This window comes from Daldinia vernicosa, assembly GCF_022497035.1.
Source record: "Daldinia vernicosa strain CBS 139.73 unplaced genomic scaffold F5Y00scaffold_20, whole genome shotgun sequence".
In the NCBI taxonomy this organism is placed as follows: Eukaryota; Fungi; Ascomycota; class Sordariomycetes; order Xylariales; family Hypoxylaceae; genus Daldinia; species Daldinia vernicosa.
This window is the reverse complement of record NW_025953936.1, coordinates 560,445-570,325: the sequence shown is the minus strand read 5'-3', so window position 1 is coordinate 570,325 and position 9,881 is coordinate 560,445. Positions and strand designations below refer to the sequence as shown.

General features: G+C 45.0%; 4 protein-coding genes across 4 annotated transcripts; 2 read left to right on the top strand and 2 right to left on the bottom strand.

Annotated features, from left to right (window-relative positions):
• Window positions 1-1,444: 1,444 nt before the first annotated feature.
• On the top strand, window positions 1,445-2,850 carry F5Y00DRAFT_67931 (putative short-chain dehydrogenase). The gene is made up of 2 exons (XM_048014005.1): window positions 1,445-2,193; window positions 2,256-2,850. The coding sequence occupies exons 1-2, from the start codon at window positions 1,916-1,918 to the stop codon at window positions 2,818-2,820; spliced, it is 843 nt and encodes a 280-aa protein (XP_047865453.1). The 5' UTR covers window positions 1,445-1,915; the 3' UTR covers window positions 2,821-2,850.
• Window positions 2,851-2,863: 13 nt separating this feature from the next.
• On the bottom strand, window positions 2,864-5,648 carry F5Y00DRAFT_235861 (uncharacterized protein). Its single transcript, XM_048007634.1, has 3 exons — window positions 5,063-5,648; window positions 3,942-4,866; window positions 2,864-3,864 (listed from the first exon to the last, which is right to left on the bottom strand). Exons 1-3 carry the CDS (start codon window positions 5,155-5,157, stop codon window positions 3,508-3,510), a joined length of 1,377 nt encoding a protein of 458 aa, XP_047865452.1. The 5' UTR covers window positions 5,158-5,648; the 3' UTR covers window positions 2,864-3,507.
• Window positions 5,649-6,409: 761 nt separating this feature from the next.
• F5Y00DRAFT_261653 (uncharacterized protein) lies at window positions 6,410-7,171 on the bottom strand (the record flags this gene model as incomplete). Its single annotated transcript, XM_048011243.1, has 2 exons — window positions 6,410-6,452; window positions 6,528-7,171. The coding sequence occupies 2 exons, from the start codon at window positions 7,169-7,171 to the stop codon at window positions 6,410-6,412; spliced, it is 687 nt and encodes a 228-aa protein (XP_047865451.1).
• A 1,474-nt stretch (window positions 7,172-8,645) lies between these two features.
• Window positions 8,646-9,857, top strand: F5Y00DRAFT_252906 (uncharacterized protein; the record flags this gene model as incomplete). Its single annotated transcript, XM_048009982.1, has 1 exon — window positions 8,646-9,857. The coding sequence occupies one exon, from the start codon at window positions 8,646-8,648 to the stop codon at window positions 9,855-9,857; it is 1,212 nt and encodes a 403-aa protein (XP_047865450.1).
• Between the last annotated feature and the right edge of the window lie 24 nt (window positions 9,858-9,881).

Here is a 9,881-nt window from a genome sequence, read left to right as displayed (position 1 = left end):
TAATAATGTTAATTTAAAGTTTTATATATTAAATTAAAGTTTTAATTAATAATATAACCGTATAAAGTTTTAAAAAAGTTATTAATTTTAATTAAATAAACGATATAATTTTAAATTATTTACATATTAAATTATTTACGTATTATTAATTTAAAAAGTAATAATAACTTTAAAATAAACGCGTATAATTTAAGTTTATTTAAATGGTAATAAAGTAGTTTTATAATATAATTAAATAAAATTATATATTTATTAAAAAATTAAATTAATTTTAATAAAAATTAAGTAAACAAAAGCTTTAAAAGTTATTTTACGTAAAAGTAAATGTTATTATGTTTTTAATCGATTTTTACTATGTTTTTAAAGTTATTACACGGTAAAACAACGTTAAAATAAATGACTTATTTAATTTTTTAACTTTAATCTTTTATTTTAACTTAAATAACTTTATTAACTTTTATAAAAGTTAAATAAAATTTATATAATATGATATTTAATTAACTTAATTTAATATAAGAATTTTTAAAATTTCTTATCTTTTAATTTAATTAAAGAATTATATCGTAAAATGTGTATGTATATTATTTTACTTGAGTGGGGATGGGTCATCTATTTTAACGCTGTTCTGCACGGCGAGTACAGCCATGGCCGTCCTCGTTGATGCAACCTTAACTATTCCCAATGCTATGTTACCGTCTGCGGCTAAGATGGCCAAGACAATTACCTTGGCGTTACCGAGTTTACCGAAGGCACAGCAGTTCTGGGCAGAATGATATATCCTGCTATACGTGCGCAGAGCGTTCATTGGATATCGAATCCATCCAGCGTGTATTTATATGACACGCCTCTCATCCTTGAACAGAGTCATGTCCCCGTAGATTACCCTGAAACCTCCCTGAGGCTCGGCATTGGACATGCTTTTCCCCTCGCGGTGATGCATGGAACTACCTAGTGCCGTTTCTCTTCCGCATAGAAAATCATCTTCTCGGGCGACACGCCACTATCCGGTTACGCACCACAGCCTTAGTAGGCTAGCAGTTTATCGCCCCGGCTGTCGTGAGCCCGACTAGAATAAGAAGCGTCGGTAGGCAGGCCCCTTTCAGGTCAGTTAGTGCTAAGAAGTATTCAGGGGTACTATTCAGGGGTACGGCCATCATGGTCACTCAAAGCAAGAAATATGGCGTTCGTGAGTTAAGCCCACGTTCGAGAGGTAGCCTGAACACATTAGTTCATATAAATCCGTTAAAAGAAATATTATTTAACTAGTCACCATCGAGCTTCTCTTAAGTTCTGTCCCAGGTCTCAACAAGACGTCTTCCGCAGGTAACTGGGGCTATGTTTCTTTTACTCGCCGATGAGAATGTAGTTCCGCACTCATAAATTAGTTATATACTTGTATATCTTCTTCCACGGAGTTAAAAGGCTATAAGAGCGAATCTCGTTTCTTCATGCAATCGCGTGGCACTAACTCCGCGCCCATATATTGCTTCAACTTTCCACAATACCTACTAACGCCAAGTTCTGCGCCGTCGGGGATAAGTCGGCATCGCCGATAACCCAGCTTTAGAAATCGGATTTTACCACCGTAAACGACTTCTATCACCTACGGATCAGATGAAGGCCAAGTTGTTATATAGTAGGAGTATAACCTAAATCCGCGAAAAGCCAACGACGTTCGGATTTCTATAGCAAGATCCGATTTCAGATCTTCGTGTTGGTTGGAAAAACGCTGCATTTGGATATTTCGTGCTTCCTGACGATGGTTCAGACGGACAGACTGCTTTAAGGAGCTGGTATTGTGGCATAGCAACTATGTTAGTGGCTGTTTGATCTGTATATAAGGGAGAGGAGGATTAGGGTTCTATAGGCGAGTTTAAGATCTCAACAATTCAATTTAACCTCATAAAATCCCACAATGTCTGTTTGGTTCATTACAGGAGCATCCAATGGCTTTGGCCTGTTACTTTGTCTCAAAGCCCTCAAGGCCAACCACCGTGTCATAGGAACGGTGCGTAGCAAAGCCAAGTCCGGGGATGCAGTGAGACAGATCGAATCGGCAGGAGGTCAAGTCATCGAGCTGGATCTGAACGAGTCTCGGGAGAGCATCACCGAGAAAGTCAAAGCGGTCGGGCAAATCGACTACTTGGTCAACAATGCGGGCTTCCTCGTCCTTGGTGCCGTCGAGCAGATAAGGTAAGAAATACCATCTGCACTTATAACTACCGTACCCAATAATCAAAACTGACGCCACCCAGTGAGAAAGAAGCCCAGCTCCAACTACAAACCAACTTCTTCGGGCCGCTGTACGTGATACAAGCAGCGCTAGAGGGCATGCGGGCACGGCGTTCCGGCGTAATCGTCAGCATGAGCAGCTTGGCCGCCAAGGAATACGTGCCGACAACCGGGCTATACTCAGCAAGCAAGGCGGCGCTAGAGGCCATGTCCGAGTCTCTAGCAGCCGAGGTAGCCGAGTTTGGCGTGTCCGTCCTGATTGTCGAGCCGGGCTCTTTCCGGACCAACTTCCTTGCCGCTTTGAACCAATCTGGGACACCACTTCCTGAGGATTACGAGGGCACAGCCGTCGCACGGGTCCGGGATGTCTTGCTGACCAAAAGCGGCAAGCAGCCTGGTGACCCCCAGAAGGGCGTGGATCGTATCTATGAGACGTTGACAGGCGAAGGGTTGGCGGGATATTTGAAGGGTAAAGTATTGAGGCTCGTCCTCGGTCGGGACGCTCTGGAGCGTATAAGAAAGGCTAATGATAAATTTTTGGAGGACTTGGCGCTTGGGGAAGAGATCACGGTCACCACGGATCTGTAGGTTCGAGGTATGACGGAGGCTGAAGTCCACCAGTAAATATCATGTCAGAGGATACTATGTATCATAGAACTCAGTGATATTAAACCCTAGGTGTATACTTAGATATGATTAAGGTACATGGTTATGATTGTACTCGTCCGAACTCAAGGTATTAAATCTCCCAATATATTTCTTCTTGGCCTCCGAAGTTACAGTAGATAAGCTGCAACTGGTAAATTTCGAAATAAGGTAGAAGTGAAAAGTCAGATAAGATAATATAAACCTCTGATAAAAGGTTACCATATGTTCAAGGTTCCTTGGAATCCGTATAATGAAAAAACGAAGGTTTGTGCTGAGTATGCCTCAGCGAAATGGTAGAGTCTTGATGAAAAGAAAAACTTCCGAGGAAGACCTATCTATCAGCTTCTACATGCTCCTGAACACCGCTTAAACTCGAATCTGTGTCTACCCGAAAAAACAAAAACAAGAACCAGATATTAAACGAATGCACAAAACTCCACGTGCGGCTTTGGCCAAAGCCGCTATGCCTTATCCCCATGGTTGGTAAATGTATGCGCGTATATATGTAAGCGAAGCCATCCAAAAAGCAATGATGCCGTATCGTAACCCAAGGACTATTATGCAATGTAGGACCTCGATGGTCCTATCCGGCCGCTATGTTTCTAACCTTGAAGGATGCTGCCCGCTCTAGATAATCCCTTCCAAACTCCAGTCTTCCTTCTGTGCTCTTTCGAGCACTTGGCGGCCCTTCTCCGTGAGGTCAGGCGTCCCCCGTTTATCCGTAACTTGATCGAAGAACACCGGTTTCCAGGTTTCGTTCTTGCGCTCACGTTCTCTAGCTTTCTCTCGCTGCTTTTCCTCGAGTTCTACCTTGACGTTAGTAGCTTTTGAAAATTGCTTCGCCATTATAGCCTGAGTCACGCCGTCCCATAACATCAAGGACTCATTCTCGGCCTGTTTCTCTTTCGGTGGTATAACTTTGGGAGCTACGGTGAGCGGGTTAAGGTCAATGATAGTTATTTGCTTCTCCGGAGGGTGTGAGTCCTAGAATAGAAACTGTCAATATCTCGCTGCTAGAACGAAGGGGAGGGAATGGAAGAGAATATCTTCTGCAAACTTACCACAGGCTTGGGGCCGAGAGTGAAGACGATTTTATCTTTCCACGCACCACCTAGTCTCGCAACCACGTCCGAGTCAGGTACATCCTTGATGCGTGTCTTGTCGTCCTTATCCGGGTCATATCTGAAGATGACGCCTTCCATCCTGTTTTGCGCCCGGCCAAGCCAACCATCCTCGATGTAATGAAGGATCGTTTTTAATTTTGTCCGAGGGCAGGTTATGTAGGCGAAATCACCAACACTCACGCTCAGAGAGCCCCGAAAAATTCCCCCCAGATGTGCAGCTGGATGTTTTAGCTGATATGTTTCATTATCCCTCCGCTCGAGAGTAATGAAAATGCCCAGATTGTGCTCGCCTGGGGACACTTTGATAGTAGTACCGGTGAACTTCGCGCTGATCTGATCGAAACCCTTGGCATGTAATCCTTTCTCGGGACAGCTGACGTAAAAAGCGCTGACGGGTGGGTGATGAGAGGTTTGCTCAGTCAAGTATGATATCCGAACGATAGGTCCGGACGGATTAGGTGTAGTCTGGACAACAGATACGGTAGATGCTGTTCGTGGGTCGCCATTAGCCTTGGATGACTTGACCGAAGATGCACTACTGGCATTGCCGCTGGTAGCAGCTATCAAACTTTTGGTATCGATCCGTGGCGCATTATCTTCCGCTTCCCAGTTACATCGGAAAAATTCACCCAAGCAAGAATTATACGGTTTGCATGGTTTGCCTTTGACATATTTTAAATCCTTGGTAAACCAGAAGCGTAGTACTTCGAGCATACGATCTAGCGGTTCGTCGGATGTACCTATCGCGGCAAACGCACTGGGACTGTCGAGGTAGTTCCAGTATTCCAGGTTGGGTGTCGGTTCGAGGAGCTGGGACGGAAGAGAGAATCGCACGGCCGCAAGATCTGCAACACCTATGAACCTAGGACGCGGAGGTGACGTTAGCAAAATCTATTAATAAGGAATGAAAACGCGTATTGTGATATTGTTGTATCTCGAAGTGGCTCCGATTACGGATGGATACCGTCGGTGGCGGTGAGTTTGCCTTCCCCTTCCCCTTCTCCCCTTTTGCTTCAGGGGAAGCAAAGATGAGAGGAGGTATTCAAGAATTTACTTACTTTCGTAGGATAGAGATAAAGGTCTTTAATTTAGACCCTTCATTTTGAGGAACATCCTCATCGAGGTGTGCGGTGGGTGGAGGAGCTGTAGCCATGATGATAACTTTTGGTGGGATAACTCTTGTAACTCTTGGTGGGATGGGATGCGATTAAAAATGACTTGATAATAACTTGATCTAGAAGGATTCTTATCGAAGAGATAGATATCAAGATAGAATACAACAAACCCCTATACTTCGTGGCGGCTGAGTTACCCCGGCTGGGAATCGCTGGGATGACCAGCTCGCAAGTTTGGCCTGGTGATATGGATTGGATATCTGGATGGCGATGACACACCTCTTGGTGGTTTGAGGGGAGAGATTATTTATGTAGGTATGTAGTGTACAATACGTAAGCGTAGCGAATGTAGTGAAAGAAGAAAGTTGAGGGTCTTGAAAGTGGGTAGGCTCAAGGTTGGTAAAGTTGGTCTGGTTGGCTTGACTTGCACCAGCCCTGGTTTTTAGCGTTTAGGTACCTACCTACCTAGGTTACATCAATGAATTACCTGTAGGTGGTTGACGTTAGTGCGATCGATAACGGATAACGGAGTACGCATGCTGGTACCTGGATAACACGGTAGTCCACTGTATTTTATAGTGCTTTCCCAAACAACATATCGGACAATTCAGATAAGCTTTCAGGGCACCTTGTATCAATGGTATCGTCACACAAGGCCCCAGGTTTCATTCATTCGGAGCTAACGGAATGAGGATTTACCTAAAGTACCTCCCCTGTATCTCATCTGATGTCATTGAGGTCATTAGACATATTTAAGGATACATATTGAGGAAAAGGTCATTTTGACTTTTTATGACTTTTACTATTATAGTTATTATTATTGAAAGTTACCGATTCCTACTTGGATACCTGCGTAGTATTTAAATACTTAAGCCAAGTTCCGGATTGATATTTCTCTCTATGTATAAAACCTATACACATAATGTGTAACTTTCCCTTGAAGCAACATACTTATCTGTACATATGTATGTAATGCCCTCGGTCGCGCTAGTGTCTTAGACTTTGCTAGGACTTCGGTCTTGCATGAGCCAATCGTTTAACCACGAGTTCTAAATGCTGTAACTCGATTGCTTTGTCTTAACGCACGTAGTATTACATAACCGGCGTCTGACTTCGAGTTTGACCACCCCAGTTGCTATCCGAGAGAACGTGACTCGGACTATTATAGTTGGTCCCTTGCCACACGAGTTTGGCATCGGATAGTGTTCCCCGGTTTAGCTTGGCTAATGCCGCTCTCTCCATATAACAATATCTTGCTATAACATATCTTACCACTTCCGAAAGGTTGGATCATTGTTGTAGCTGGATCATTGCCGTAAATAATTCCGCACCACTAGCTCATTATATTAGAACCACACATAATACTACAATTGTATAGTACCTGGATAATATAAAGGAACGAACTTACACAAGGACCGACACCATCGCCATAATTGGCGGTCTAAGCCCTACGAACCTCTCTCCCCAATGAGAGCTTATAGCGTAACACGCGATGGGGAGCAGACCCAGAGTAATCAGGCCCAAAACTGCGTCATAACAAGCGAACCGGATGCGTAGCCTACCTCTGAAGCTACTCACGGACTCCTCTCTTTTGCGACCAAAGATCGAGAAAAACGGGCAGTTGACAATACTCGTGGTAAGAGCGAAGATATTCCAGATTGGGATAACCAAACAGATGCCAAAGAGGAACTTGTTGATCCAGTAGTTCCATCCCTCACCGATCACCTTGATCGCCTTGTCTATCGTGCAAGCGGCAAATATGGTGTTGAAAAGCCGACAAAAAACAATAATAGCCAAGCCGACTACGCAGGCTCTCTTACGAAGAGGCTCGGCTGCGGGGTTTCCTTCCGAGGGCGAATGGCGCTCATCAGGGTACCCAAGGAGCGGTTCCCGGTCTTCCGCAAGACGGGAACGACTGCTTGTCCCGGCGACTCTTCCAGGCGATTCGTTTGACCTCGCCATTGCGGAAGAGAGGCTCTTGGCGTTGTCCATATACGTTGGAACGTGCGAATCCCCCGTAGCGTAATTTACGCGCGGAGTGGAAGACTGCATGTTGATAGACGCTTAATGATGTACCTAATGAGATCTAATATCTGACGCAGTGAAGTTGTTGATGGATAAGATAATAGTGTATAAGATAGGTATGTTCGAAAATCCAGGCCGAGGAAGTGAGCAAAAACTTTTGATTTGGCAGGATTCAGCCTTGGTAGGCTGTGCACATGCATAAAATCATCAGACCTGGACCTGCAACCATATTCAGGGGGAAGAAGATATCGTAAAAATGGCCAATTATATGCAACTAATTCGGTAGGCTGGGGGCGTAGGAAATTATGAAGAGATTCATCTTATATGACGAAATGGCAGATAGAAATGGCAGTGAAAGGTTGCTTTACGTTGGTATCCGATTAATAAAATATTAATAAAGTGAAGAAAAACCTATTAGTGTTGACTACCGTACTCACGCACGCTTCATTGAACGTCAGCTAGGTACCTCAAGTATGAAGCTACCCTCGTCTGCCTCGTGTGGCAAATTCGACATTTCAGCGATTGGAGAATATTCTCCGCTCATGTTACCCTGCATTAAGACACCAGGCTGCGAACTGGTTATGGCAAGGCATTTATGGTATTTCGCGATCTGTGCTAAACGGCAAGAAGATGCGAGGATTGTAAATTCAAAGGCTCTAGTCAATTTAGACAATCGTTTAACTTACTTATTTACCGTTAGCTCGCTCTTATAACAATATTAAGATGAAATAATGCCGTGAGGCCTGAAAGGTACTTTCACTATTAGCCTGAATTTTTATTTTGTTCCCTATTATAGTAGACGGTGCGTCCGGGGTAGTCTAGCGTGGCCGCAACTCGACGTGCCCCGTCACTTGGGTCTTAGGACGGGACGGGCATGATGGAGAAGAAGAGATGCGGGGAACATAGAACTAAACCGCGCCTCCGTCGGAAAGATGGAGCGCGGCTCGAATTACGGACGTGTAATGCGGCCGGTCCCGTTATAAGGCAACCATGCTAATGCGGAGCGAACGAGATGCTATCCAATAACGACGAGCCAAGATCCGAGTCACAAGCACAAACTTGCATAAGAGCACTACGGTGCTCTGCGCGCATATATACATGCTGAGCCGCATGGACAAAATGGCCAGCCGCGTCTAGCATACGTAGGTAGGTAGACTTGGTTGAATCGGTGTTTCCCCGAAACTTCGTCGCCACAAAACCCGACATTGTCCGCTCTAGGTTATGTAGGATGAATTTACTACTGAACTAGGTCAGTCTTATGCGGATCTCGTTGCATGGGATGGTTTGATGGCTCGCAAAGCATGGCCTCATCTTAGCGAGAAGTGCTTCATCAAGTTTTTCTCGTTGTCACAAGACGATGGGACGTTCTGGATACGACATTACATTCTTATGGGAACCAGACGACTCTGAAACACCAAATTCAACCTATTCCGCAGATACGCCACCAATTGAAGAGGAACACCCGTTATTTCGGTGGAAGGATTCGTTCCTACAAGTGGTCATGACGGCTTATAAGGACCCGTGGGGGCGTCAGCAGGATGAAAGCGCCTTAGTAATCGACAGCACCGAAACTCCATTTGAATTGGTTGAACATGAGCGTGAGGATGACCGGCCGCGCAAACGTAATCGCTTGTCGGACTGTGCCTCAACCATTGCCGGAGAAAAGCAAAGTCAGAGAAGTTTTACCAAGCGACGAGCACAGGATCGCCGACTATGGCTAGCTTGCCCTTATGCCAAGAAGGACCCGGTCCGCTATAGGGACTGTTATAGATACTTCCTGGCCAGGGTTCGTGATGTTAAACAGCACGTAACGCGATGCCATCGCAAACCGATACACTGCCCAATTTGTAACGATACATTTAAGGATGAAGACGAGAGGGATTTGCATATTGGGCTGAGGAGTTGTACGCCGCGACCTTCCGCCATAATGGAAGGTATCTCGGAGAAGCAAAAAAGGGAACTCAGCCAGAGGGTGTCGTCTAAGATGCCAGAGGAGCAGCAATGGTTTGCAGTCTTTGACATTATCTTCTCCCCACACCCGCGTCCAAGAACACCTTACCGCGACCGAGAGCTCTCCGACGACTTATGCGTTTTCCAGGATTTTATGACAGCCCGAGGACCGGTTCTTTTGGCCGAATTTCTAGAAGCGAGGGGAGTAGTGACCTGGAATCTCCCGCGCGAAGAAAGGGATCTAGATACTTTTAAGAAGGAGGTGTTGGGAGATGGATTGCAACTTATCATCGATCAGTGGATGAGCGATAATGCGAAAGCCCTCGAGCCAGCCAGCGCTTCTCATAGTCTTCGTTCATCGCCAACATTAGACTCAGGTATTGCGATGCAAAGCAGTCACCAGCAAGCAGCAGATAAAAGGAAGAAGATCAGTAACTCATTAGAAGATGAGTGCCGTGATCTCAGAAAAGATGAAGAAGTATGTGGATACAAAAACCCACACGCAGTTAATATCTTCAGCCAGGCGACAGGTCTCGAAGATCGGGTGGATACAACTCTAAGCGGAGTTATAGCAGAACATGACAGCCAATCCGTCGTAGGCGCACCTGCAGAACTATTAGCAGATATCTCAACGACCTCTAGCCAAAAATATTTGCTAGAGATGACAGATCCCTCAACCATATCGCAATTTGACTATACCACGTTCCCCACACCAACCGAGGTTCCGGATCTGCTTAATTTCGATATGGGATGGCCACCTTGAACTACAATTCAAGCTTCGACTGGC